We start from the raw sequence: 24,468 nt of genomic DNA, 5'->3' as shown, positions 1-24,468 counted from the left end.
ACGGCACAATGCATCTTTTAAAATATGATCATGAGATTTGTTGAGTGCTTTGTGCCCCATGTTGTTTCAAGTGCTCTGTGTACAGGGCATTGAAGCTTCCCTGCAGCCTTAGCCACATTGTACAGATGAGAAAACAGAAACACAGAGAAGCTGAGTTTCTCTTGGAGAGCGTCTGATCAGGAGTGCTGGAAGCGGTGGTGACTTCAGAGCTCTCATCTGTAATCACATATAGTGATAAAACCCATCAGTGTCTATAAATAATGTCATTAAGTCTGCCTGTACATCTAGTGCTGACTTCAGTTTGATTTGTCATTTTTATTGGGAAAGTACAAGTGGCGGTACTTGCTTTATTTAAATTTCATGAACATTATCTCAGTTTCTTCTTTAACTCCTTTTTTTAACCAGGTGGAATAGAAGTAGATACATAAAAATGGAGGTGTTTCTGTGCCTTACCTTTGTAGAAAAATAAGGGAGAGAAGGAAGAATATAAAATTCTCAAACATAAAAGAAAACTTTTCCCCAGCCATTTCTGTTTCTTAGAAAAATACAGGGGATTTTTACTGTTTTGGTGTAATCATTATGTAATCAAATAATTCAGCATAAGGAAAACTAATTGTGTAAATAGAAGCTGATATGGGTGTGGAAATCCCTGAATAGTGCACTGAAGGTTCATTATTAGGAATGCACTAATATATATCATTTTTAATGTTAATTTCAGGTAAAAATTGATTGCTTAATGAAAATTTATAAATGATTCATGTTTTCTTATCTTTTTTTTTTTTGTCAAGTGGTAAATGAGAATGTCAGTCTCGTGATCTCTCGACAGTTGCTAACTGATTTCTGTACACATCTCCCTAACCTGCCTGACAGCACAGCCAAAGAAATCTATCATTTCACCTTGGAAAAGATCCAGCCTAGAGTCATTTCATTTGAGGAGCAGGTAAAAATCTAGAGCAGTGACTTTTGAACATGAGATAGCAGCAGTTATTTTGAGAGGTATTACTACATTTTTAAAGGAGATGGTCATCCAGTTTTATTTTTGACAAAACTGTGTGCCAAATAGCATGTTACAATGTAAAAATAGACACCAGGATGTTGTAACTCCAGCTGGCAGTTGCTCAGATGTTACAATTTGATTTATAAACCAAATATTACTCTTGAGACAATTTTTAAGAATCAGCGAAATTGTTAATAAGGTTAAAATAATAGGAAAACTCCAACATTATGTATGCAGTTAACGTAAAAGTAAAATTTCATATTTAAGCTAAATTACTGCCATAATCCACATTGCAGAAATGTGTTAGTTCAGTATTTTGGTATTCTGTATATGCAGAATTCATAAAAAAAAATAGGGGTGGTCTAGTGACACTTGTACTATTTACTTGTCAGCTTAATATATTAAATGAAAGCATTATCACAATAGATTAACTTCACATCCATTTATTTTAGTCACTAATGTGAGTTGAAGTAATTTAACGTGTCTGCCTGTTATTCCAGGTTGCGTCAATAAGACAGCATCTTGCATCCATATATGAGAAAGAAGAAGATTGGAGAAACGCAGCCCAAGTGTTGGTGGGAATTCCTTTGGAAACAGGACAAAAGTATAGTAAATAGTGGATATTGAATGGAGATGTATATAGGATATGTATCATTGTTCACTTGTGTTGTTTTTTTTTTTTTTAAGATTTTATTTATTTATTTGACAGAGAGAGATCACAAGTAGGCAGAGAGGCAGGCAGAGAGAGAGAGGGGGAAGCAGGCTCCCCGCTGAGCAGAGAGCCCGATGCGGGCCTCGATCCCAGGACCCTGAGATCATGAACTGAGCCAAAGGCAGAGGCTTTAACCTACTGAGCCACCCAGGCCCCATTCACTTGTGTTTTTTCTCACATTCTAGTGAAGGAAACATCATAAACAACTTAATAAGTAGAGACATTTTGTAGAATATTAGAAGGTGATAAGTGCTCTAGAGAAAAGTAAAGGGAAAGTGGGGAACAGGTTGTATCATTAAATAGGGTGACTGGAGTGGTGGGGTGTCCAGGTACATCTTCTCAGACACTTGAAGCAAGTGAGGGAGTGGTGTGAGCTGAGAGAAGACTGTCAGTAGATCCTGGTAGGGAGGATGGCTAATGGAGACGCCCTAAGACAGGAGCACGCCTGGAGTATTTTCAGAAGATCGGGGATACCAGTGTGCTTGGAGTGGAGCAAGCCAAGGGAAGGTGGGGGCTGAGATCAGAGAGGACCAAAGACTGGATTATGTAGGTTCTTCTAAGTCATTGTAAGGCCTTTGGCTTTTCTCCAAGTGAAATGAGGGGAGCCATTGGAGGATTTTGTATGGAAGATCGACATGATCTGATTTATATTTTAGAAAATCATTCTGTCTACTGGGTTGAGCCTAACTCTACCACTGCAGAGAAGATGGAGATTGTGAGAAATGTTGGATTCTGGATATGTTTTTAAGGTAGAGCTAAGGGTTTTCTGGTAGCTTAGATATAGAGTGTGAGAAAAAGAGCCAAAATAAATCCTGGTTTTGGTCTGAACTCCTGGAAGGATGGAGTTGGCATCTACTGAGTAGTAAAGAATAGCTTTTGAGGGAAGAGCACAAGTTCCATTTTGGACATGTGATAACCAAGTGCAGTCAAATGCTCTACCACGGAGATATACCCCCATGTGATAACCAAGTGGAAGTACCTAGAAGGGAGTTGAATGTATGAGATACTGTTCTTTACAGTGACCGTAATTATCATTTTGATAGTGCTGTAGCATTATCTTTATCTGTGAGGGTATCCGAGAACTGAAAATTTAGTTTTCTACACAAATTAACCTAAAAGTGATTAAAAGTGGAATCTGGATAAACAGTTGAGAACTTATTTCTTTAAAGAATTATTCATTAAAAAAAAGAATTATTCATTTTAGTAATTATAGTAATAAACTTAATAGATGGCATAAAAATTGGAAAACTCAAAAAAAGTATAGTACTCTCTCTTTTTTTTTTCTTTTTTTTAAAGATTTTTCTTTTATTTGACAGGCAGAGATCACAAGTAGGCAGAGAGGCAGGCAGAGAGAGGAAGAAGCAGGCTCCCCGCGGAGCAGAGAGCCCGATGTGGGACTTGATCCCAGGACTCTGGGATCATGACCTGAGCCGAAGGCAGAGGCTTTAACCCACTGAGCCACCCAGGCATCCCAAAAGTATAGTACTCTTTATAGCAGTTTATGTAAATTTGAGTTATGAATGGAAATAGTATACTTACAAAATGCTAGCAATATATGACTTGGGGAAAAATTTTGAATTAGTATAAAAAAATTTTAAAAAGTAAAGACTTTCAGAACTTGGGCCATGTAAATTGTAAACTCCGTTCTTGCCACATGGTGGCATCACTTTTGCTGGTAATAAAAAAGATTTTTCTGTAAGGATTAATCTTGAATTTTGTAAGTTTCGAATTACGTGAGGTGTCAGTTGTGCATTTCTTGCATAAAATGTGGCCACAGAGATAAAGAAGAAAATGAAAACCACCTGTAATCTCAACACCGAGAGATAATTAGTATTACTTTCTTCATAAGCATGTACAGAAACACATCTTAATAGTGTCTTACATGCTGTTTTATCCTGTTTTTTCACTTAGCAAAAATACATGACTGTTATCAACAACTGTATATTATCCTACCATCTTAATGTACCACAATTAAGTTGATTATTATAAATATCATAGTAGGTGATTCCCAGTTTTTTCCTGTTAGATATTTATGAGTAACTTTATAAATGAATATTCCTTTTATATATGTGTACACATCCCTGATTATTTTCTTGAGGTTAGTTTTCTGGAGGTAAAATGTAGTAGGTAAGGAATGTATGCATTTTGAAGGGTTAAAAGGGTGGTTGGAAAATATATTGCCAATTTGTTTTCCAGAATGGTTTACTCATTTATGGCCCCAACACCACTATATGATACACCCTTCAACTGGGCATTTTTTAAGTTTTTTGACTTGTGAGATTATCTGAGGATTGAAGGAAGCTAAAAAACAATAGAACAATCATGATAGAAAAAATAAAAATTGAGTAAAATTTATTTTGTAAATATTTTTTAGAGTTTTTCTAATACAGTAAAAATTTGATTCTCTTAATTTAACAGAATATGTAATGAAAAAAATGTATTTTCTCCAACTCCTAAAAACCTTTTTTTTTTAAGTAAATCCTTTTTTTCTTTTTAAGATTTTATTTATTTATTTGACAGAGATCACAAGTAGGCACAGAGGCAGGCAGAGAGAGAGGGGGAAGCAGGCTCCCCACAGAGCAAAGAGCCCGATGTGGGGCTCGATCCCAGGACCCTGAGATCATGACCTGAGCCGAAGGCAGAGGCTTTTAACCCATGAGCCACCCAGGTGCCCCTCCTAAAAACTTTCTTGATTATATATTTAGTCATTCTGTTTTTTCCTGTTACATCCTAGGCAGTACAATGTAGATTATAAACTGGAGACTTACCTGAAGATCGCGAGGCTATATCTGGAAGATGACGATCCTGTCCAGGCAGAGGCTTACATAAATCGAGCATCATTGCTTCAGAATGAATCCACCAATGAGCAGTTACAGATACACTATAAGGTAACAGATGGGCTGACTTGGGATTAGTTTTGTATTGGAGAATCCTGCTATACTAAGATGCTCCAGAACATCATTTTATTTTTTGCTTTGATTTTGAGTTTTTGGCTTTGATTTTGAATTTTTTCCCCTAATTGAGAAATTTCCCTCTTCAGGTATGCTATGCACGTGTTCTCGATTATAGAAGAAAATTCATTGAAGCTGCACAAAGGTACAATGAGCTCTCTTACAAGACAATAGTGCACGAAAGTGAAAGACTAGAGGCCTTGAAACATGCTTTGCACTGTACCATCTTGGCATCAGCAGGTAAACTTGTAATTTGTGCTTTCAGGAACAGTCAGTTATCTTTGCTTAATAATTGCAGGTTCATTACTACTGGAGGATTTAGCAAAGAACTATTTTTCAAGGGGATGTCTTATTGCAATTATAATTATGTCTTATGCAATTATAAATTTATTTTAAACATTTAAACAGTTAAAAACAATAGATTGCTAACTTAAAAAATTTTTAAATATGCATGTATCAGTCTATTACCCATATGTGTTAGGAGTAATTAAGAGAGATAACATGAAATTTAGTTTGCCTAATAGAGCTCTTAAAAATAAATAATGAAATTCAGTGAAAATTATATAGAGGGAAATAAAAATTAAAATCTAGAGACTGATAATCATGTACTGCTTTTGGGATTTTCTTTAACTTCAAGCCTTAGTTTTATATCTCACATTTATCCTTTTCTTTGGTAAATATAAAAAATAAACTGTTCTTTGTTCTTTTTTACTAAATTATAGCATATAAATCACTCAACTTATAAAGCAGAAAAGACATTGAGAAAAAATGCTGGTAATGCTAAGCCATGGCTTTTCTAAATCATTTTTAGAATGTTTATTGATCTGTATTTAGTTGAGAGCTTGATGACGTGTTCATACTACACATTTCATTCCTTATTAAGCAGTGATCTTATTTATTGTATTTTTGTTACTGAAAAGGCAATACCTAGAATGGTATTGCTTCCAGTTCTTAAGAGCTTTACTGGTTACTTGGGTTTCCTTCCTGTACAAGTGTCTGTTTTTATCCTCTTTTTTTAATAAACAGTAGCATGATATACATACTTTGTAACCTGCCTTCCTGTATATTGGCAGTCTTTATGTGTCAATACATGTCACTCATTCTTTTTGGATGAGCAATTGAGTATTCACTAATTCTGTGTTGGCAGTAACTTTGTAGAACATAGCTACAAATCAGGACAACTGACTGTATTTTAGTAGGCAAAAATGGAGTCATAACATAGTTTCTTACTGGAGAAATAGGTTGTGAGAATATTTGATGCTCATTTGCTTCCCTTAGGACAGCAGCGTTCTCGGATGCTAGCCACTCTTTTTAAGGATGAAAGGTGCCAGCAACTTGCTGCTTATGGGATCCTAGAGAAAATGTACCTAGACAGGATCATCAGAGGAAATCAACTTCAAGAGTTTGCTGCCATGTTAATGCCTCACCAAAAAGCAACTACCGCTGATGGTAATGATCAGGTCTTAATTTGTGGAAGCAAATATTTAGGTACACACTACTGGCAAGTGTGTTAAATTTGAAGCATCTTGATATCTTTCTATAATATTTTTATATAACACTTGATGACCAAAAAGGAGTATTATATTGACTGAAAATGAGTATTATATCCAGATAGGGCTTAAATAATAAAAATAGCCCTATTGGAAAGCATATTGTAGAATAATGCATTTTCAGAGATTATAAGGGCAGAACTATAGCCTATGTTAATACTGCCTGATTTTTATTTTTAATTTTTATTTATTTGTTTTTAATTTTTATTTATTTATTTATTTGACAGAGAGAGAGAGAGAGAGAGAGGAAGAAAGGGAACACAAGCAGGGGGAGTGGGAGAGGGAGAAGCTTCCCACTGAACACGGAGCCCAGTGCAGGGCTCAGTGCAGGACCTTGGGATCATGATCTGAGCCAAAGGCAGATGCTTAACAGCTGAGCCACCCAGGCGCCCCAGTGACTGCTTTTTTAAAAACTCAAACGCTTTGATAAGTACCTTAATTAATTTTTTTAGAGATTTTATTTATTTACTTGACAGAGATCACAAGCAGGCAGAGAGGCAGGCAGAGAGAGAGGGGGAAGCAGGCTCCCCGCTGAGCAGAGAGCCCGATGCAGGGCTCGATCCCAGGACCCTGAGATCATGACCTGAGCCGAAGGCAGAGGCTTAACCCACTGAGCCCCCCAGGGGCCCCAACCTTAATTAATTTGAAGCATCGGTTTTTAACAGTGTAATTATCCAGTCCTATTTTAGATAGAGTAAAGTGTGGCAGAGCAGCTTAAGGTTATTCAGGGTGAAAGTGCTGCCCAGAAGAATAGAACTTGGTGTCGGGTTTCCTAGTTAAGGGATCTGTTTGCTTGCCAGGCTGCCTTTTCCAGAGAAGTTTTTAATAGTTGCTTGTTTGTAACATCAGTCACTTTATATACGTTTGTCTAGAGAGGTTTTAAAGTAACTGAAAACAATAACATACGTAATAATAAAAATATAAACAGAGCGTCAGAAACATGAAAAAAGTCAAGATAAACGCAGATCTGTTAGACTTACTTCCTTGGATTTAATGTCATCCTCTATCAAAGAGAATTCAGCTGTAAAAAGTCTTGTATGCAGGGGGTTTGCTGAAAGGTATACACTTCACCCAGTCTTACTGTCCTGAGTTAGACCAGATCACTGAAGGGATTACAGTGACCGCCTCTTGAGTTTTTCATTTAATTTATACTTTAAGAAGCAAACTAGTTGATTTTCATCATTCTGTCTAAAGGAGGTATTTTTTCTATAGGATATTCGTTATGCAGTCCTCAGGAAAAGTTCTTCACAGTCTTGCAGTTGTGATTCTCCTGAACAGTTTTTTTTTTGTTTTTTTTTTTTTTTTTTTAATCTTAGTTAAATACACTCTGGGGGTGCCTGGGTGGCTCAGTGGGCTAGAGCCTCTGCCTTCTGCTCAGGTCATGATCCCGGGGTCCTGGAATCGAGCCCCACATCGGGCTCTCTGCTCGGCGGGGCACCTGCTCCCCCCACCCCGCCTGCCTCTCTGCCTGTTTGTGATCTCTGTGCAAATAAATAAATAAAAATCTTAAAAAAAAATACACTCTGAGTTGGTTGGTTTTTCTTATCTTGACTGCTAGAAAGCTTATTAAATTTGCAGCCCACCTATAAATAGTGTGTATGTATGTGTTTTGATTGTTGTTACTTTTAAATTCTTTTCCATGTATTCTGAGCAGCTAACATTCTGAGATGTCTAACAAGTTGGAAAAGATAGTTAAAAAGAAAAAGTTCCCAGAAGTGATATAGTCAAACTTCACATTTGACTTTGAACTTTCTGGCTATGAAAAAAAAAGTGAAAAGGTTCTTTCTAAAAAGGATGCTTTCTAGGACCTCTGAGGATGCAAATAATCCTCCAGTCTCTCCCATGGGACTATAAAGAGGGGACAGATGTTTTGTTGTTTCCTCCCATTTTAGGCCTTACTGTTTTTCTTATTTATCCCTTTTGGACATTTTTGTTAATTGGCATTATAACCCTTAGCAATCTTGAGATGTAATTTTTAAAATTATAATTCATTTTTTGTATTCTTAAAGTTGTGTAATATTATAGCTAATCTGCTTTCTGCTCACTAGATTTGTCTGTGGTGGGCATTTCATATAAATGGAATCACACAATATATAGCCTTTTCAGTTGGCAAAGTGTTTATCCATGTTGTAGCATTTATCAATACTTTATTCCTTTTTATTGCCAAATAATATTCTGTATGTGAATATACTGCATTTTATTTCCTCATCAATTGATGGACATTTAGATTATTTGCACTTTGGGTTACTGATAATGCTTCTATGAATATTCATGTAAATTTTTTTCTATTTTAATTCAGTTAATTAACACATAACGTATTACTGGTTTCAGAAGTACAGGTCTGTGATTCATCAGTCTTTACCCAGTGCTTATTACATCACATAACCTCCTTAATGTCCAACACCCAGTTACCCTATCCCTTCATCTCCCTTGCCTCCAGGAACCCTCAGTTTGTTTCCTGTGATTAAGAGTCTCTTATGGTTTGTCTCCCTCTCTGATTTCATCTTTTATTTTTTCTTCTCTTCCCCTCTGCCTTGTTTCTTAAATTCCACGTATGAGTGAGATCGTATGATAATTATGTTTCTCTTCTTGACTTATTTCACTTAGCATAATACCCTCTAGTTCTAGCCACATCGTTGCAAATGGCAAGATTTCATGCTTTTGACGACTATGTAATATTCCATTGTATACATAAGTCACATCTTCTTTATCCATTCATCTGTCAATGGTCATCTAGGCTCTTTCCACAGTTTGGCTATTATGGACATTGTTGCTATAAACATTGGGATGCAGATGCTCCTTCGGATCACTACGTTTGTATCTTTGGGGTAAATACCCGGTAGTGTGATTGCTGGGTCATAGAGTAGCTCTATTTTCAACTTTTTGAGGAACCTCCATACTGTTTTCCAGAGTGGCTGCACCAGCTTGCATTCCCACCAACAGTGTAGGAGGGTTCCCCTTTCTCCACATCCTCACCAACACACATTGTTTACTTCTGACCAGTGTGATGTGGAGTATTTTTTCACGTGTCTGTTGGCTATTTGGATGTCTTCTTTGGAGAAATGTCTGTTCTTGTCTTCTGCCCATTTCTTGATTAGATTATTTATTCTTTGAGTGTTGAGTTTGATAAATTCTTCATAGATTTTAGATACTAGCCCTTTATCTGATAAGTCATTTGCAAATATCTTCTCTATTTCTGTTGGTTGTCTTTTGGTTTTGTTGACTGTTTCCTTTGCTGTGCAAAAACTTTTTATCTTGATGAAGTCCTAGTTGTTCATTTTTGTCTTTGTTTCCCTTGCCTTTGGAGATGTGTAGTGGGCACCTGGGTGGCTCAGTGGGTTAAGCGGCTGCCTTCGGCTCAGGTCATGATCCCAGCTTCCTGGGATTGAGTCCCACATCGGGCTCCTTGATCAGCAGGGAGCCTGCTTCTCCCTCTGCCTCTGCCTGCCATTCTGTCTGCCTGTGCTCCTGTGCTCGCTCGCTCTCCCTGACAAATAAATAAAATCTTTAAAAAAAAAAAACAAAAACAACAAACTGCTGTAACTGAGGTCAAAGAAGTTGCTGCCTGTTTTCTCCTCTAGGATTTTGATGGATTCCTTTCTCACATTGAGGTCTTTCATCCATTTTGAGTCTATTTTTGTGTATAGTGTAAGGAAGTGGCCCAATTTCATTCTTCTGCATGTGGCTGTCCAATGTTCCCAACACCATCTGTTGAAGACACTGTCTTTTTTCCATTGGACATTCTTTCCTGCTTTGTCGAAGATTAGTTGACCGTAGAGTTGAGGGTCTATTTCTGGGCTCTCTATTCTGTTCCATTGATCTATGTGTCTGTTTTTGTGCCAGTACCATACTGTCTTGATGATGACAGCTTTGTAATAGAGCTTGAAGTCTGGAATTGTGATGCCACCATTTTGGTTTTCTCTTTCAGCATTTCTTTGGCTTTGGATCGACTTCTAATAGTTCTGGTTTTGTGCTCCACTGCTCTATATCAGTTGTGGCTAGCCAGTGGGCAGAGGCTCCCACCCCATCCCTCTCTCCACCATGGTCTGTCTTCCCATGTATTACCTTGATTCACTTCTTTGCAGCATCTACTTTGCAGAAGGTGATCACTTTTCTATTTGTAGAGTTGCAGCTGTTCTTTTCTTAGCTTTCCAGTTGAGTTCATAGTTGTTCAGAATGATTTGATAGCTATTTAGCTGAAGTCTTGGGACCAGATGAAATTATGGTCTCCTATTCCTCCACCATCTTCCTTGTAAAAATTTTTGTATGAACACAGGTTTTTAATTCTTCTCGGTATTCACCTAGGAGTGGAATGACAGAGACATGTGATAACTTGGTGGTCAGTCCTTTGAAAAGTTGCCAGACTGTTTCCAAAAGCAGCTGCTCCTTTCTGCATTCCTGTCAGCTGTGTGTGCAGGTTCTGATTTCTCCATATTTTCTCCAACGTTTGTTATCCGTCTTTTGACTTGGACATCCTCGTGTGTGTGAAGTTGGTGTCACATCGCTTTGATTTGCCTTTCCCCAAACAACTTTTCATGTACTTATTGGCTGTTTGTATATCTTTAGAGAAAAGTTTGTTTGGATCCTTTTCAGTTTTTAAACTGGGTTATTTTCCTTTTATTACTGAATTGTAGGAATTCTTTATATATTCTAGACCTGATCATTACCAGATGATTTGCCAATACTTTCTCCCATTCCCTGTGTTTTTTCTTCACTTTCTGGTGGTTTCCTTTGAGACATTAAAGTCTTTAGTTTTGATGGAGTCCAGTGTATTTGTTTCTGCTTTTTGTTGCCTATACTTTGTACTGAGAAGTTGTTGCCTAATCCAGTGTTGTGAAGACTTGCTCTGTTTTCGTCTGTATGTTTTGTAGTTACAGTTTATACATGTAGACACTTGATTCATTTGAGTTCATTTTGTATATGGTGTAAGATCAAGGTCCACCTTCATTTTTTTGCATGCAGATACCCTGTTGTCCTCATAACTGTTGAAGAGACTGTGAGTTCCCCATTAAATTATCCTGGGACCCTTGTTGATAATCAGTTGACCATAAATGTGCGAGTTTATCTCTGGAGTCTCAGTTCTATTCCATTCTGTATTCCTATCCCTATGCAGTACCACACTGTCTTGGTTACTTTATAGCAAGTTTTGAAATTGGGATGTGTGAGTCCTCCAACTGTTTTTCCTCTCAAGATTGTTTTGGCTCCTCTGAGTCCCAACAGAATGAATATTAAAATCAGTTTGTTAGTATCTGCCAAGAGCCCTGAGTCCATAAATCAACTTGGGGATTATTGCCATCTGAAAAGTATTAAGTTTTCCTATTATGTTTTTATATTTGAGAGTTGCTAAGAGAGTAGATCTTAAAAGTTCTCACCACAAAAAAAAACAATAAAAACAAAAAAAACGTGAGGTGATGGGTGTTAGTTAAATTTATTGTGGTAATCATTTTACAGTGTATACGTATATTAAATCATTATGTTGTACATCTTAAACTAGTACAATATTATAGGTGATATCTGTTAAGGGTTAATATTCAAAATATATAAAGAACTTCTAAAATTCAGCATCCAAAAAACAAATAATCCTGTTTAAAAAGGGGTGACATTTTTCCAAAGAAGACATCTAGATGGCCAACAGACACATGAAAAGATGCTCCACATCACTCAGCATCAGGGAAATACAAATCAAAACCACAGTGAGATACCACCTCACACCTGTCAGAATGGCTAAAATTAACAAGTCAGGAAACAACAGATGTTGGCGAAGATGTGGAGAAAAGGGGAGCCTCTTACGCTTTTGGTGGGAATGCAAACCCATGTAGCCACTCTGGAAGACAGTGTTGAGGTTCCTCAAAAAGTTAAAAATAGAACTAACCTACAATACAGGAGTTGCCCTACTAGGTATTTACCCGAAGGATACAAAAATACTGATTCAAAGAAATACGTGTACCTCGATGTTTGTAGCAGCATTGCCTGCAACAGCGAAATCATGGAAAGTGCCCAAATGTCCATTGACTGATGAATGGATAAAGAAGAGGTTTGCACACACGCGCGTGCACACATACACACACAGAGGAATAGTATTCAGCCATGTCAAATAAATAAATAAAATCTTCTAAAAAAAATAAAAGTGTAAAACAAGGGGCACCTGGGTCCTACGGTTGAACGTCTGATCGATGGTGACCGTACGGTGTGATGGATCAGGTTGAGAGACTGAGCCCCGTGTTGGGCCCAGCGTGGGGGCTGTCGGAGATTCCCTGTCCTCCCTCTGCCCCTTCCCTCCCACTCACTCTCTCTCTCAAATAAATAAATCCTTTGTAGAAAAAAGTGTAAAACAAGTTTCAAGCTTGTAACGGTCTTATTTATATTTATTTAAGGTTCTAGCATCTTGGACAGAGCTGTTATTGAACATAATTTGTTGTCTGCAAGCAAATTATATAATAATATCACCTTTGAAGAACTTGGAGCTCTTTTAGAGATCCCTGCAGCTAAGGTATTTTCTTGTTTCCAATTTATAAAAAAAGAAGTTAGACTAAACTACAACATGTAATCGATAAATATTGGCAACTGCAATAAAAATACACATAAAAAGCCTCAGGAAAATGGAAGTAAATTACTTGAATGTTAAAGTAGTAATGTAATGGAATTGTCCTACTTTTTTGCTTTTTTTAAACTATTTTATGATAAAGTGACCTAGAATGAAAATCTTTAAGGGGTTCCAGGTTATGATACCTGTTTTATGAGAGTGTTTAGTGTCTGTTTCAGTGCACTTCATGGTGTTTTCTGATTTCTGATGAACTTGAGATTTTGATACATGCCTTACTTCTTTTTCCGCTCTAGTTGACTCAAAGGTTAAATATTTTACCTGTTTGAAAGAATAACTGTGGTCATTCTCTAGGCTATTCTGTTGTAAATTGATTTATCTTAATTGACTGAGTTAGTATGAAATTAATTTCATTTTTAGTCATGATAAAGGTTTGGTTGGCTCTGTACAAATACCAACAAAGTACCAAGACTATTTAGAGGGCATTTCAGGTATCATTTTAAAAACATTCTCTTAATTTTAAATAAGAGTAGAAGTAAGCAATCTACTTATTTTTACCTAACTTGCATATCTTAAATCATGTAATAATGGATCGTGTCCCCTTTTATCTGTTGGTGAAATATTAATTTAGAATTTCCTAACACAGTTACTGTACTTGTAAGACACACTCAGTGCATAGTATAGGAAGTGGAACCATTTGCGAACCAAAGCTTAAGTTCCCATTAAAAGATACTTTCTTTTTAGGCTGACACTAATTATTTAACAATAAATGACAGTACAGTTGATTAGGGTTGATTGTGAAGATGGTCAGAATTACTAAAATGACCAAGTCATAAGCCAGTTTGCTTTCACATAGTAAACATGAAACATGTCCTTAGGAACTAGGTAGAGGACCTTTTGATTCCGTTTGATGCCTTTTTTTTTTTTTTTTAAGATTTTATTTATTTGAGAGAGAGAGGGAAAGCACAGAGGCAGAGTGAGAGGGAGAGCAGGGAGCCTTATGCGGGACTAGATCCCAGGACCCAGAGATCATGGCCTGATACAAAGGTAGATACTTAACCGACTCAGCCACCCAGGCCCCCCTCTTAATTGTCTTTAAAATCCTTTTAGTTTTTATTTATCTATCTATATATTTAGGTTTTTTTAAGAAAGAGTTTAGTTTTTTAAGTAATCACTACACCCAGTGTGGGGCTTAAACTCACAGCCCTGAGATCAAAAGTCCCATGCCTGGTGCCCCTTTTTAATTCCCTTTTAAATTTGAACATCATTCCTCCTTCAAAAATACTACTTTCTTAAAGAATTTTCTAGGTGATAAACACTGCAAATTTAAATGAAGTAAAAAGAAAAACTAGTTTGTGTAGGCTTTTTTGAGGTATGGATCTCCGTGAGAAGAAAAATTGTTAATTTGATTTTAAGCAGAGGAAGAAATTGGTAAGAGCGTTAGGCTCTTGTCCAAAGTCTCACAAGTAAAACAGATCCCAGCTAACGTAAAGTAATGGGTTATATCGAAAGGACTGGGGGATAAACGAGGCAGATTTACAAGGTTAATCTTGTGATGAATAGCAGATGAGCATAGAAAGTGTGTGGGAAGCTAAACCAAGAGATTTCAGTTCTCTTACATGTGAGGAACTGTTAGATATGATAAAGTTTACAAGAGTTTATTGTTTCTTTTTTTTTTAACAGGCAGAAAAAATAGCATCACAAATGATAACAGAAGGACGTATGAATGGATTTATTGATCAGATTGATGGAATAGTTCATTTTGAAAGTAAGAGGTTTTGCTTATTTCTGTCATAATAAAGTGGCAGGAGACTCTTGTGTACTTAGGATTAAGCCCTGTTGAACAATTTCCTTTGACCTAGTGTATCACTACTGGAATGAATTTACTTCCCTTACTTCCTAGAGAAATAATTAGAAATAATTTTTATGGACTTACATTTATGAGTCTACCTAAGGCTGCATTTTAATGCTCTGGAAGCATCTAAACCCAGAAGCAGTTCCCCCTCCTACTCATCACGCGGCGCCCCGTGTGTCCGCACGAGGGTGTCCGCACGAGGGTGCTCGCGCGGGACTCACGGGGCAGCTCCGTCCGTCCCCTGACTCTCGGCTGTTACCTCCTCAGCCCCGCTTTCTACCTCCTTTCCACCATGGAACTTCTGTGCCTGGACCCGTGCTCCTTGTTAAGATTTGACTCTGAGATAGCCCGTTCTCACCGTGTTTCCTGTCTTTCTAGCAGTCCGAGTCCCTCAAGTTCAACTCCTCCTGACTGCTTTGCAGCCTCCGGTCCATTACCGTTTTCTTTTTCCTGGTCAGGCCCTTTTTTGCCTCACTCCTCTTCCTCTCTGGCTTGGCATCCACGATTCATTATATCTTTTTTTAAGGTTTTACTTATTTTTATTTTAGAGGGAGTGAGACTGCACAGGGGAGGAGCAAAGGGAGAGACTCTCCAGCAGGCTCCACGCGGAGCGCAGAGCCCGGGGCAGGGCTCAGCTCATGACCTGAGTTGAAACCAGGAGCCGGTCGCTCAGCCAACTCAGCCACCAGGCGTCCTGATCACTGTTTGACTTACCGTGTCACTGGTGCCCTGGATGACTTGCCTGTTAACTGTCCGTTCCGGCTGTCCGGGAAAACTTCGCCTGGAATGAACCCATTCTCCATCTTTTTCATTCCTGTGCTCGAGCAGCTAACTGTTGCCAGAGGGGAGTTAGAACAGCAGACAGATGGATGACCACTGCGAATTCAAGGTCGTGGGTTCTCAACAGTACCTGGGACTCTTGACACATTTTTTTTTTTTCCTGCCCTGCAGTGGGGATTTCGCATTTTAGTTTTCGTAAATCTCGGACTTTTCTCCTCCTTCACTCTCAGCAGCAAACCTTGTTTCCTGTTTCACAGGGAAAAAAAAATCTACCAGTGTGAAATTAAGTGAACTTTTTGATCATATTTATAAAACTTATGAATTTTAAATACCATGTGATCATGTCTTTTCTTCCTTTGTGTTATATGGGACGTGGTTTCTGTCTCCCTTTCCAGTTCTTGTGCTTCGGGTCCCTTCTCTGACTGGAGTCCGTCCCTCTCAAAACCGGCTTCTTAGGAACTTGAGCAGTTATTTCGTTTGTTTTCATTCTTTCTTGCTCTGTTGGCTTCTTTCTGCCAGTATTTAAACATACTTGGGTCTCTCCAGTTTTAACAAGGATATTTTTATCTTTCAGGCTTCATTTTGATTTTTGGCGTCTCGAGTAACTTTGATCATCTCTCCTTTCTGAACCATCCCTTCATCTCTCACCCCGTTCTCCTGCTTTCCCTCCTCCTTTCCCAGGTATTCGTCCAGTCATCTTTGTAGTCTGTTGTGCCTTTAAGTATGAATATTGCTAAGGGCGAACTCCAGGCCTTTCCCTCCTCACTCTGCTGTTGCCCTTGATTCACTGGCCATCTCTATGCAGACAGTGCTTATGTTTGCCTTTCTAGTGTGATTCTCTTCCGAGTCCTAGACCCACTGGTGGTAACTGGTTGCGAGGTATTTTCCACCTGTCTGTTGAGCATCTCAAATGAGCACATCCCACCCTGAATTCATTATCTCCCCTCCCTGCGTCCCTTCCTCAGCCTGCCTGCCAGCAGCTGCCTTGTTTGCTTCTCCAGCCTTCCTTATCCTTGGTCCCTCTTCTTGGCTGAATCCTTTCAGTTTCTCTCCCAGGTGCATCTGGAACCCATTGACTTGTCTTCTTGTCTTAACTGTTACCGGCCCATTCTGAAACCTCCCCCACCCCCTGGGCTTCCCCCTCACGTCTGCCGTCGCTCCTGTCTGGCCTCGTTGCCAGAGTACAGCCGGAATGGTGGTGATCTTTTGAAAAGGCAAGCAAACAAAACAAATACCAAATTATTAAATCCTATCCGTTGTGTTTCTGATGTGAGGCACTGTGTACCATGAACACATTTTTAAATTCTTATGCAGACAACTCTGTCAGTTTTTCATTTTATGGCTTTTTAATTTCCTATATTCCTATATTCGTTCAAAAGGTCTCATTCACTTTGGGATAAAAGTAATACTTTTCTAAAATTTTAAAAATATTTTGATTTATGTTCAGAAATATCTGTCTGCAGCTTATTTATGTGTATAATTTTAAGGTATGATCTAGTTTATCTTTCTTTAAAGATGGATTGCTGATTGGCAAGTACTATTTATTAGGTAAGACATACTTTCTGATCTTTGGCAAATACTATGGTCTACATACGTGTTTGGATCTCTTTCTGTAATCTGATTGGTTCCACTGATCTGTGGCAATATGGTAATAAACAAATTTATAGTAAATTTTACTGTTGGAAAAGCATCTCCTGTCGCTCCACTGTTATGTTTTTTACTGATTTGAAATTTATATAACAGGAACCATTTTATTTATTTATTAAAGATTTTATTTATTTATTTGACAGAGAGACACAGCAAGAGAGGGAACCCACACAGGAGGAGTGGGGGAGGGAGAAGCAGGCTCACTGCTGAGCAGGGAGCCCGATGCAGGGATCGATCCCAGCACCCTGGGATCTAACCTGACCTGACCTGAGCCTAAGGCAGAAGCTCAGTGACTGAGCCCCCCAGGCGCCCCGACGTGAACCATTAAAGTGAGCAATTCGGAGCATTTAGTGGGTTAACGGTGCTGTGAACCACCCGCTCCACCTCATTCCAAACGTTTCGTCTTCCCAAGAGGAAGCCTCGTGTGTCTTGAGAATAGTTGCGTCCATCCATCCTTCTCTGGGCCACCGCAGCCACTGTCCGAGTTTGCGCGCTGTGGACGGGCCTGTTCTGGATACTTTGTAGAGGCGCGGTCGTGCGCTGTCTGACTGCTCACTCTCAACACGGTGCTCTGCGGCTCCGTTCCTGTCGTTCCTGTCGTTCTGTCGTTCCTGTCATTCCTGTCGTGCCTGTCGTTCACGTCGTTCCTGTCGTTCCTGTCGTTCACGTCGTTCCTGTCGTTCCTGTCGTTCACGTCGTTCCTGTCGTTCCTGTCATTCCTGTCATTCTGTCGTTCCTGTCGTTCACATCGTTCCTGTCGTTCTGTCGTTCATGTCGTTCACGTAGTTCACGTCGTTCACGTCGTTCCTGTCGTTCCTGTCGTTCATGTCGTTCATGTCGTTCACGTCGTTCCTGTCATTCTGTCATTCTGTCGTTCCTGTTGTTCACGTTCCTGTCGTTCCTGTCATTCCTGTCATTCTGTCGTTCCTGTCGTTCACGTCGTACCTGTCGTTCTGTCGTTCCTGTCGTTCCTGTTCTGTCGTTCCTGTCGTTCCTGTCGTTTCTGTCGTTCACGTCGTTCCTGTCGTTACTGTCGTTCACGTCGTTTACGTCGTTCCTGTCATTCTGTCGTTTCTGTCGTTCACGTCGTTCCTGTCGTTCATGTCGTTCCTGTCGTTCACGTCGTTCCTGTCGTTCACGTCGTTCCTGTCATTCTGTCGTTTCTGTCGTTCACGTCGTTCCTGTCGTTCCTGTCGTTCACGTCGTTCCTGTCGTTCTGTCGTTCCTGTCGTTCACGTCGTTCCTGTCGTTCTGTCGTTCCTGTCGTTCTGTCGTTCCTGTCGTTCCTGTCGTTCACGTTGTTCCTGTCGTTCTGTCGTTCCTGTCGTTCCTGTCGTTCACGTCGTTCCTGTCGTTCTGTCGTTCCTGTCGTTCTGTCGTTCCTGTCATTCACGTCGTTCCTGTCGTTCCTGTCGTTCACGTCGTTCCTGTCATTCTGTCGTTTCTGTCGTTCACGTCGTTCCTGTCGTTCATGTCGTTCCTGTCGTTCACGTCGTTCCTGTCGTTCACGTCGTTCCTGTCATTCTGTCGTTTCTGTCGTTCACGTCGTTCCTGTCGTTCCTGTCGTTCACGTCGTTCCTGTCGTTCTGTCGTTCCTGTCGTTCACGTCGTTCCTGTCGTTCTGTCGTTCCTGTCGTTCTGTCGTTCCTGTCGTTCCTGTCGTTCACGTTGTTCCTGTCGTTCTGTCGTTCCTGTCGTTCCTGTCGTTCACGTCGTTCCTGTCGTTCTGTCGTTCCTGTCGTTCTGTCGTTCCTGTCATTCACGTCGTTCCTGTCGTTCCTGTCGTTCACGTCGTTCCTGTCATTCTGTCGTTTCTGTCGTTCACGTCGTTCCTGTCGTTCTGTCGTTCCCATTGGCGTGTGGAGCAGCACCGGCTCCGTGGCAGGGCCCACTGCAGCGCTGCACTGTTCTTGATGTCCCAGGTCATTTCGGCTGTCCTCAAACGTCACATCCTCCGTAGGAACTCTAATGATCCTGTCCTGTTAGAACAACAAAGAAAGGGGGGATTATCTTCGTAATTTAAAAAAAATGTATGTGTGAACAGGGAGGGCTGTTCTTTTCTTTGTGATACTGCATCTTTCTGTCTGAGGCTGTCGTTTCTTCTGCTCAGGTTATTTTATGTCCTTTATTAAAATTTTTTTATTTCAGTTTTTTAAATTCTGTGTCTGTTTTTGTATATTTGGGGACTGTTTTGAGTGGAATATTCCCCTTTTAACTGCATATTGCTGGTGTGGAGAAAATCCTGGTGTTTTCATGTTGAGTTTTGTTTTGTTTTGTTTTAAAGATTTTATTTACTTGACACAGAGAGAGAGATAGCAAGAGAGGGAACAGAAACGGGGAGTGGTAGAGGGAGAAGCAGGCTTCCTGCCCAGCAGGGACCCCAATGCAGGGCTCGGTCCCAGGACTCCAGGGTCATGCACTGAGCCGAAGGCAGATGCTTAATGACTGAGCCACCCAGGCACCCCTGTTTTTTTGTTTAAACATTAAAATATTTATCCAGTAGACAAAGAGATGTGCTTTGTCCAGTAGGTGGCAGTATCTTATGACTCGAGAAACTGCTGGTAGGTTCCGCGAGGCTTTTACAGTGGTGGTTTTGTGACTCACATGCTTTGATTGGTTGGTTTTCTTTCTTTTTCATGAATAATAATAACATGGATCTGTGCGGATATGGTTTTGGTTTTGTACTCTGTGCCAGTAATTTGGGTACTTTCCTTAATATTGCTTGATTAGCTTAATTTCATTACCCAAGATTTTTGAAAATCAGTCTTACTGTGTTTATCTTTTGACGTACACTTGCTGAGCATTCATGGAGTAATGTTAAACGGTGTATGTTGTTCTTCTGTGTAGCACGGGAAGCCCTGCCAACGTGGGACAAACAGATCCAGTCCCTTTGTTTCCAAGTGAATAACCTGCTGGAGAAGATCAGTCAGACGGCGCCAGAGTGGACAGCACAGGCCATGGAGGCGCAGATGGCTCAGTGAGCGCTTGCGGAACTCTGTGCGCACGACAGCTTTCACCATGTTGTACAGATTAATTTCACTGTCTCTCCAGAGCATTTGCATCATGACCTTATGTATTTCAATCCCTTTTATGCTGGATTCCATTTAAAGAAGACATTGTTAGAACAGGAAGCGCAAGCATTTAAAAACCTGTAGTTCCCATATATTCAGGGTCTCTGTGTCCCAGCTAACTCAGATGTTTTGAAAGCTTTTTCTTTAAACGGAGTAAGTGAAATATCCGTGGCTAAAAAGTTTGGGATTTGTGATAACTTTGTAGTCATGTAAAACTTAAAGTGCTTCGTGCCTCTCCAAACGTGGTAATTCTAATAAATGGAGACGTGAGCCAAATAAAAGTAGTACTTTGTTTTTAATTAGCAAACAGTGTTTTGTTCTTTTCCTTTCATTTCAGTGGACATTGATTTATAGCATGTGCCAGAACCCCGGGGCCGAGCCGTAGCACCTGTTCTCCAGCCAGGCGGCCCCAGAGCTGGTAGACGGCATGTGGGACACTGGTGGTTGCACCAAGCTCCAGAGCGCACAAGGAGGAGCTTGTTATTTCTTAGAGAAGTCCGGGAAGGCTCCTCAGAGAGGGTTATTTCAGGCCAGCTTTATAGAGAAAAGGACTTTTAAAAGTGAGTTTGTTGGCAACTTCCAGTTTCAGCTCCAACACATGAAGAGCATTGAAGTCATCACAATCAGAAGAAGGCTGAAAGGCTGCAAATCAGTGGCTTTTCTTGTTTCCATCAGAGAATTGAGGTCACAGAGCAAACTACTGTGAAGACTGGAAGGACAGGCAGATGGAAGCACGGGCGAGAGAGCTTGTTGGGGCAGAAGCTCCTGGAGCCATAACTGAACTCGTAACTTCCACGAGTTCCTGGAGGCCGAGGGTAAACTGGCTTGACAGTTAAACCCCCTGAGGGCCCACTCTCTGGGGAGGCCCTACGATTTCTAGGATTTATCCCCAGGAGCCCCATCAGGTTCTCAGGATGGAGATCAGGATCCCCTGCGTTTCAGGCAAGACAAGGGAAGGGAAAGTAACTATTTTGAATACCAGAGCCTTACCCAGCCTGGGGCCAGGGCAGTTACTCCTACACTTTGAGCCCCTGTAGCCTTCTTGTGTCACATACGAGAAGGAAAAGAAAGGGCCAAGAAACACTTCTGAAGGTCCCAGCTCAGGGACGCAGGTTAAGTATAAACAGATTTAGAATCAAGATTACACAATCCTGGGGCACCTGGGTGGCTCAGTGGGATAAGCCGCTGCCTTCGGCTCAGGTCATGATCTCAGAGTCCTGGGATCGAGTCCCGCATCGGGCTCTCTGCTCAGCAGGGAGCCTGCTTCCCCCCCTCTCTCTCTGCCTGCCTCTCTATCTACTTGTGATTTCTCTCTGTCAAATAAATAAATAAAATCTTTAAAAAAAATAAAAAAAAGATTACACAATCCTTCTCAAATCATTACATCAAGCAGGGCTCCAGTGTCATCGTTGTGGAACTGGAGAACGATAGGACACGCTCTTTAATACAGTATTCTTAGGGAAAGAATAAAACGGGGAAGAATAAAAACAAGATCAGTGAGCTTGAAAATGTGTTGGTAGAAACTTCCCAGGCTGAAATGCAAAACAAAACAAAACAAAAAAATACCACCACCAAAACACAAAAACTATCTAACAACTATGGGACCATTATATAAGCTATAATATAGGTATAATGGGAATACCAGAACAAGAACAAGAACAGAAGAGATATTTGAAATAATGGCTTTTTCCACAAATTAATGATGGAAACCAAATCATAGGTCCAAGAAGCGTAGAAAAGAGCAAGCATGATAAATACAAAAACATCTATACCGAAGCGTATCCTATTCAACCCGCAGAAAACAAGGACAAAAAACCTTGAAAGAAGCTAAGGGAAAAAATACCTTCTCTCTCTCTCTTTTAAGATTTATTTGTTTTTATAGTGAGCGATCACAAGCAAGAGGGGCAGAGGGAGAGGAGAGAGAGTCCCAAGCAGACTCTCCTGAGCGCAGAGCCTGAAGCAAGGCTCGATCTTGTGACTCAGATCAACAGTTGAGCCAAAATCAAAAGTTGGTCATCAACTGATTGTGCCACCCAAGTGCCCCCCCCAAACACCTTTTCTATTAAGGAATGTGAGGAAGAGTTATATTGGATTTCTCATCAGAAACCATGCAAGGGAGAACTGAGTATAGATATTTAAGATGTTGAAAGAAGCTACTATCCAGCAAAATTATCCTTTAGAAGTGAAGGAAGAAGGTCAGCAAAACTGAAGACGATTATTGTCAGGAGACCTGTGTTAGAAGTGCTCCAAGTTCTTCAGAGTGAAGGAAGTGGTATGGGTTAGAACCCTGACGAAGGAAGAGCACGGAGTTAAAATCTTTTTAAAAAATTTTAATTGGCCTAATAGATGACTTTGTTCAAAATAATAGCAACAATTTTTTAATGTTTGTAGGGTATGGAGAAGTAAAATGAATGACAGCAATGATGGGAGGCAGAGATTGTGAATATTCTCTTCCAAGATCGCTGTACTACCCCTGGAAGAGCAGTGTTCAAATAATGGACTGAGATTAGTCGTAAATGTACATTGCAAAGTGGAAGGTAAAAGAAATAGAGAATATATACACAGTTGATCGGCTAGGAGAGAAGGGAGAAAATGGAATCCTAACGTGCTCAGTTAAAACCAGAGCATCAACAGAGCATTAAACTGCAGGAGGCAAACGCTGATGAACAGCGAGGACAGAGGGGTAAATGCACCGTGAGAGACCAGCACCCCCATCAGCAGCTGACAGATGCGACAGGCGGAAAGTCGGTGAGAATGTAGTTGGACTCAGCGCCGTCAGTCGACTGGGTCTGACATCTGTAGGCTACTTCCAGCAACAGTAGAGTATTTTTCTTTTTTCTTTTCTTTTTTTTTTTTAAAGGAATTACTTCAAACTAGTACCAGTTTGCTTCTTTTTTTTTTTTTTTTAAGATTTTATTTATTTATTTGACAGACAGAGATCACAAGTAGGCAGAGAGGCAGGCAGAGAGAGAGAGAGGGAAGCAGGCTCCCTGCTGAGCAGAGAGCCCGATGCGGGGCTCGATCCCAGGACCCTGAGATCATGACCTGAGCCGAAGGCAGCGGCTTAACCCACTGAGCCAGCCAGGTGCCCCCAACAGTAGAGTATTTTTCTTAATCTCACATGGAACATTCACGAAGATAGACGTTTTGGGTCATAAAGCATTCTTTTTTTTTTTTTTTTCGCTTTATTACCTCAATGAACAGTTAGAATTTGAAATTTTAAAAAATGTCTGTGTGCTGAAGGCCATGGAAGTAGGGAATTTTAAGAGTGAAGACGTGACAGGAGAACAGGGTAAAGAAGTAAACTGAGGCTCCATTATGAGGGGCCAGGGAAATTTGGGTGTCTTTTTAAAAAAATGATCACAGTTAACCTTGGGGCAGGAAGTTTTTAAAACGGATTGGAAAGAGGGTAACAGAACTGCAGTTACTAGAGGCGAGCGGACTAGCTCAGGAGCTTGTGCCTGACTGTTCGAAGTCATCATGAAGGTTCGGACCACATCCGTGGCAGTGAAGACGACAAGGAGAAGAGGACAGATTGATCCATTCTGTGAATGATTTGAGTAGGTATCTAGCAGGTGTCAGGCATTGTTCTGGGCCCTGGGGATACAGCAGCAAGCAAAATAGGTCATCCATTGGGGCTATCAAGTGGAATTTAAGTGACAGAAGCCAGTGGCTTATTAGATGAGAGGAGAAGGGTGATTAGTCAGTTCAGGACTCACTGATACTTACTGGTACTTTGAGTTTGTATCTTGAACAGCTGAGTAAGTGGTGATAGCATTTGACACGTGGGGTAGAGAAGGTCTAAGGGACAACCAGATGGACTCGGTTAGTAGGCAGCTGAAGAGTCGTTCAGAATGTCATCAGTAAGAGGGAGACTGGGAATAACAGTCCTCCCTGACATCTAGGAGACAGTTGAAGCCGTAGGAGCAGATGACACTGAGAACACGAGGTGTGAAAAGAGCAGGTCCCAGATGCAACCTTGCAAAGCACCCAACTCCATTAGGTGAGGGGAAGAAGGGGAAGAACACTCCGGTTTGCCGAGTGCCCAGTAAGTCACCTCCACATTTGCTCTCTCTGGAATGGCACAGTAAACCTCTCCAATAGTTTTGCCTCCCCTTCCCCGTCCCAACAAATGACATGGATTCAAGGGTGGGGAGAGAACCAAAGGAGACCGTGAAGTGAGGTTTTCATCAGGGCAAAATGATGTGTATAGAACACGTAGAATAATGAATGTGGGGGAAAAAAAAGTTGCTTTATGCATTTATCAATATTTAATCAAAACTGGGTCATGCTGAGTTTGATCACTGAACGTTTATGACTTGTCCTGAATCTTCATAGTGAGAAGAGAAGGGAGATCAACACCA

General features: G+C 40.3%; 1 protein-coding gene across 2 annotated transcripts in view; it reads left to right on the top strand.

Moving 5' to 3' along the window:
* Positions 1-20,380, top strand: part of COPS4 (COP9 signalosome subunit 4) — a 37,447-nt gene extending 17,067 nt beyond the window's left edge. Inside the window, exons 3-10 of one of the 2 annotated variants that reach the window (XM_044268084.1) lie at positions 789-940; positions 1,498-1,601; positions 4,444-4,597; positions 4,750-4,900; positions 5,939-6,109; positions 12,585-12,700; positions 14,435-14,519; positions 19,881-20,380. In XM_044268084.1, coding sequence (XP_044124019.1) covers positions 789-940; positions 1,498-1,601; positions 4,444-4,597; positions 4,750-4,900; positions 5,939-6,109; positions 12,585-12,700; positions 14,435-14,519; positions 19,881-20,014 — 1,067 coding nt within the window. In that variant the 3' untranslated portion in view covers positions 20,015-20,380. The remainder of the gene's footprint in view (positions 1-788; positions 941-1,497; positions 1,602-4,443; positions 4,598-4,749; positions 4,901-5,938; positions 6,110-12,584; positions 12,701-14,434; positions 14,520-19,880) is intronic. The other variant, XM_044268085.1, reaches the window with a different exon arrangement.
* The last annotated feature ends 4,088 nt before the right edge of the window (positions 20,381-24,468 follow it).

This window comes from Neovison vison, chromosome 11 (genome assembly GCF_020171115.1).
Source record: "Neovison vison isolate M4711 chromosome 11, ASM_NN_V1, whole genome shotgun sequence".
Lineage (NCBI taxonomy): Eukaryota > Metazoa > Chordata > Mammalia > Carnivora > Mustelidae > Neogale > Neogale vison.
Note: the sequence above shows the minus strand (reverse complement) of the source record. Positions and strands in the feature narration are given on the sequence as shown.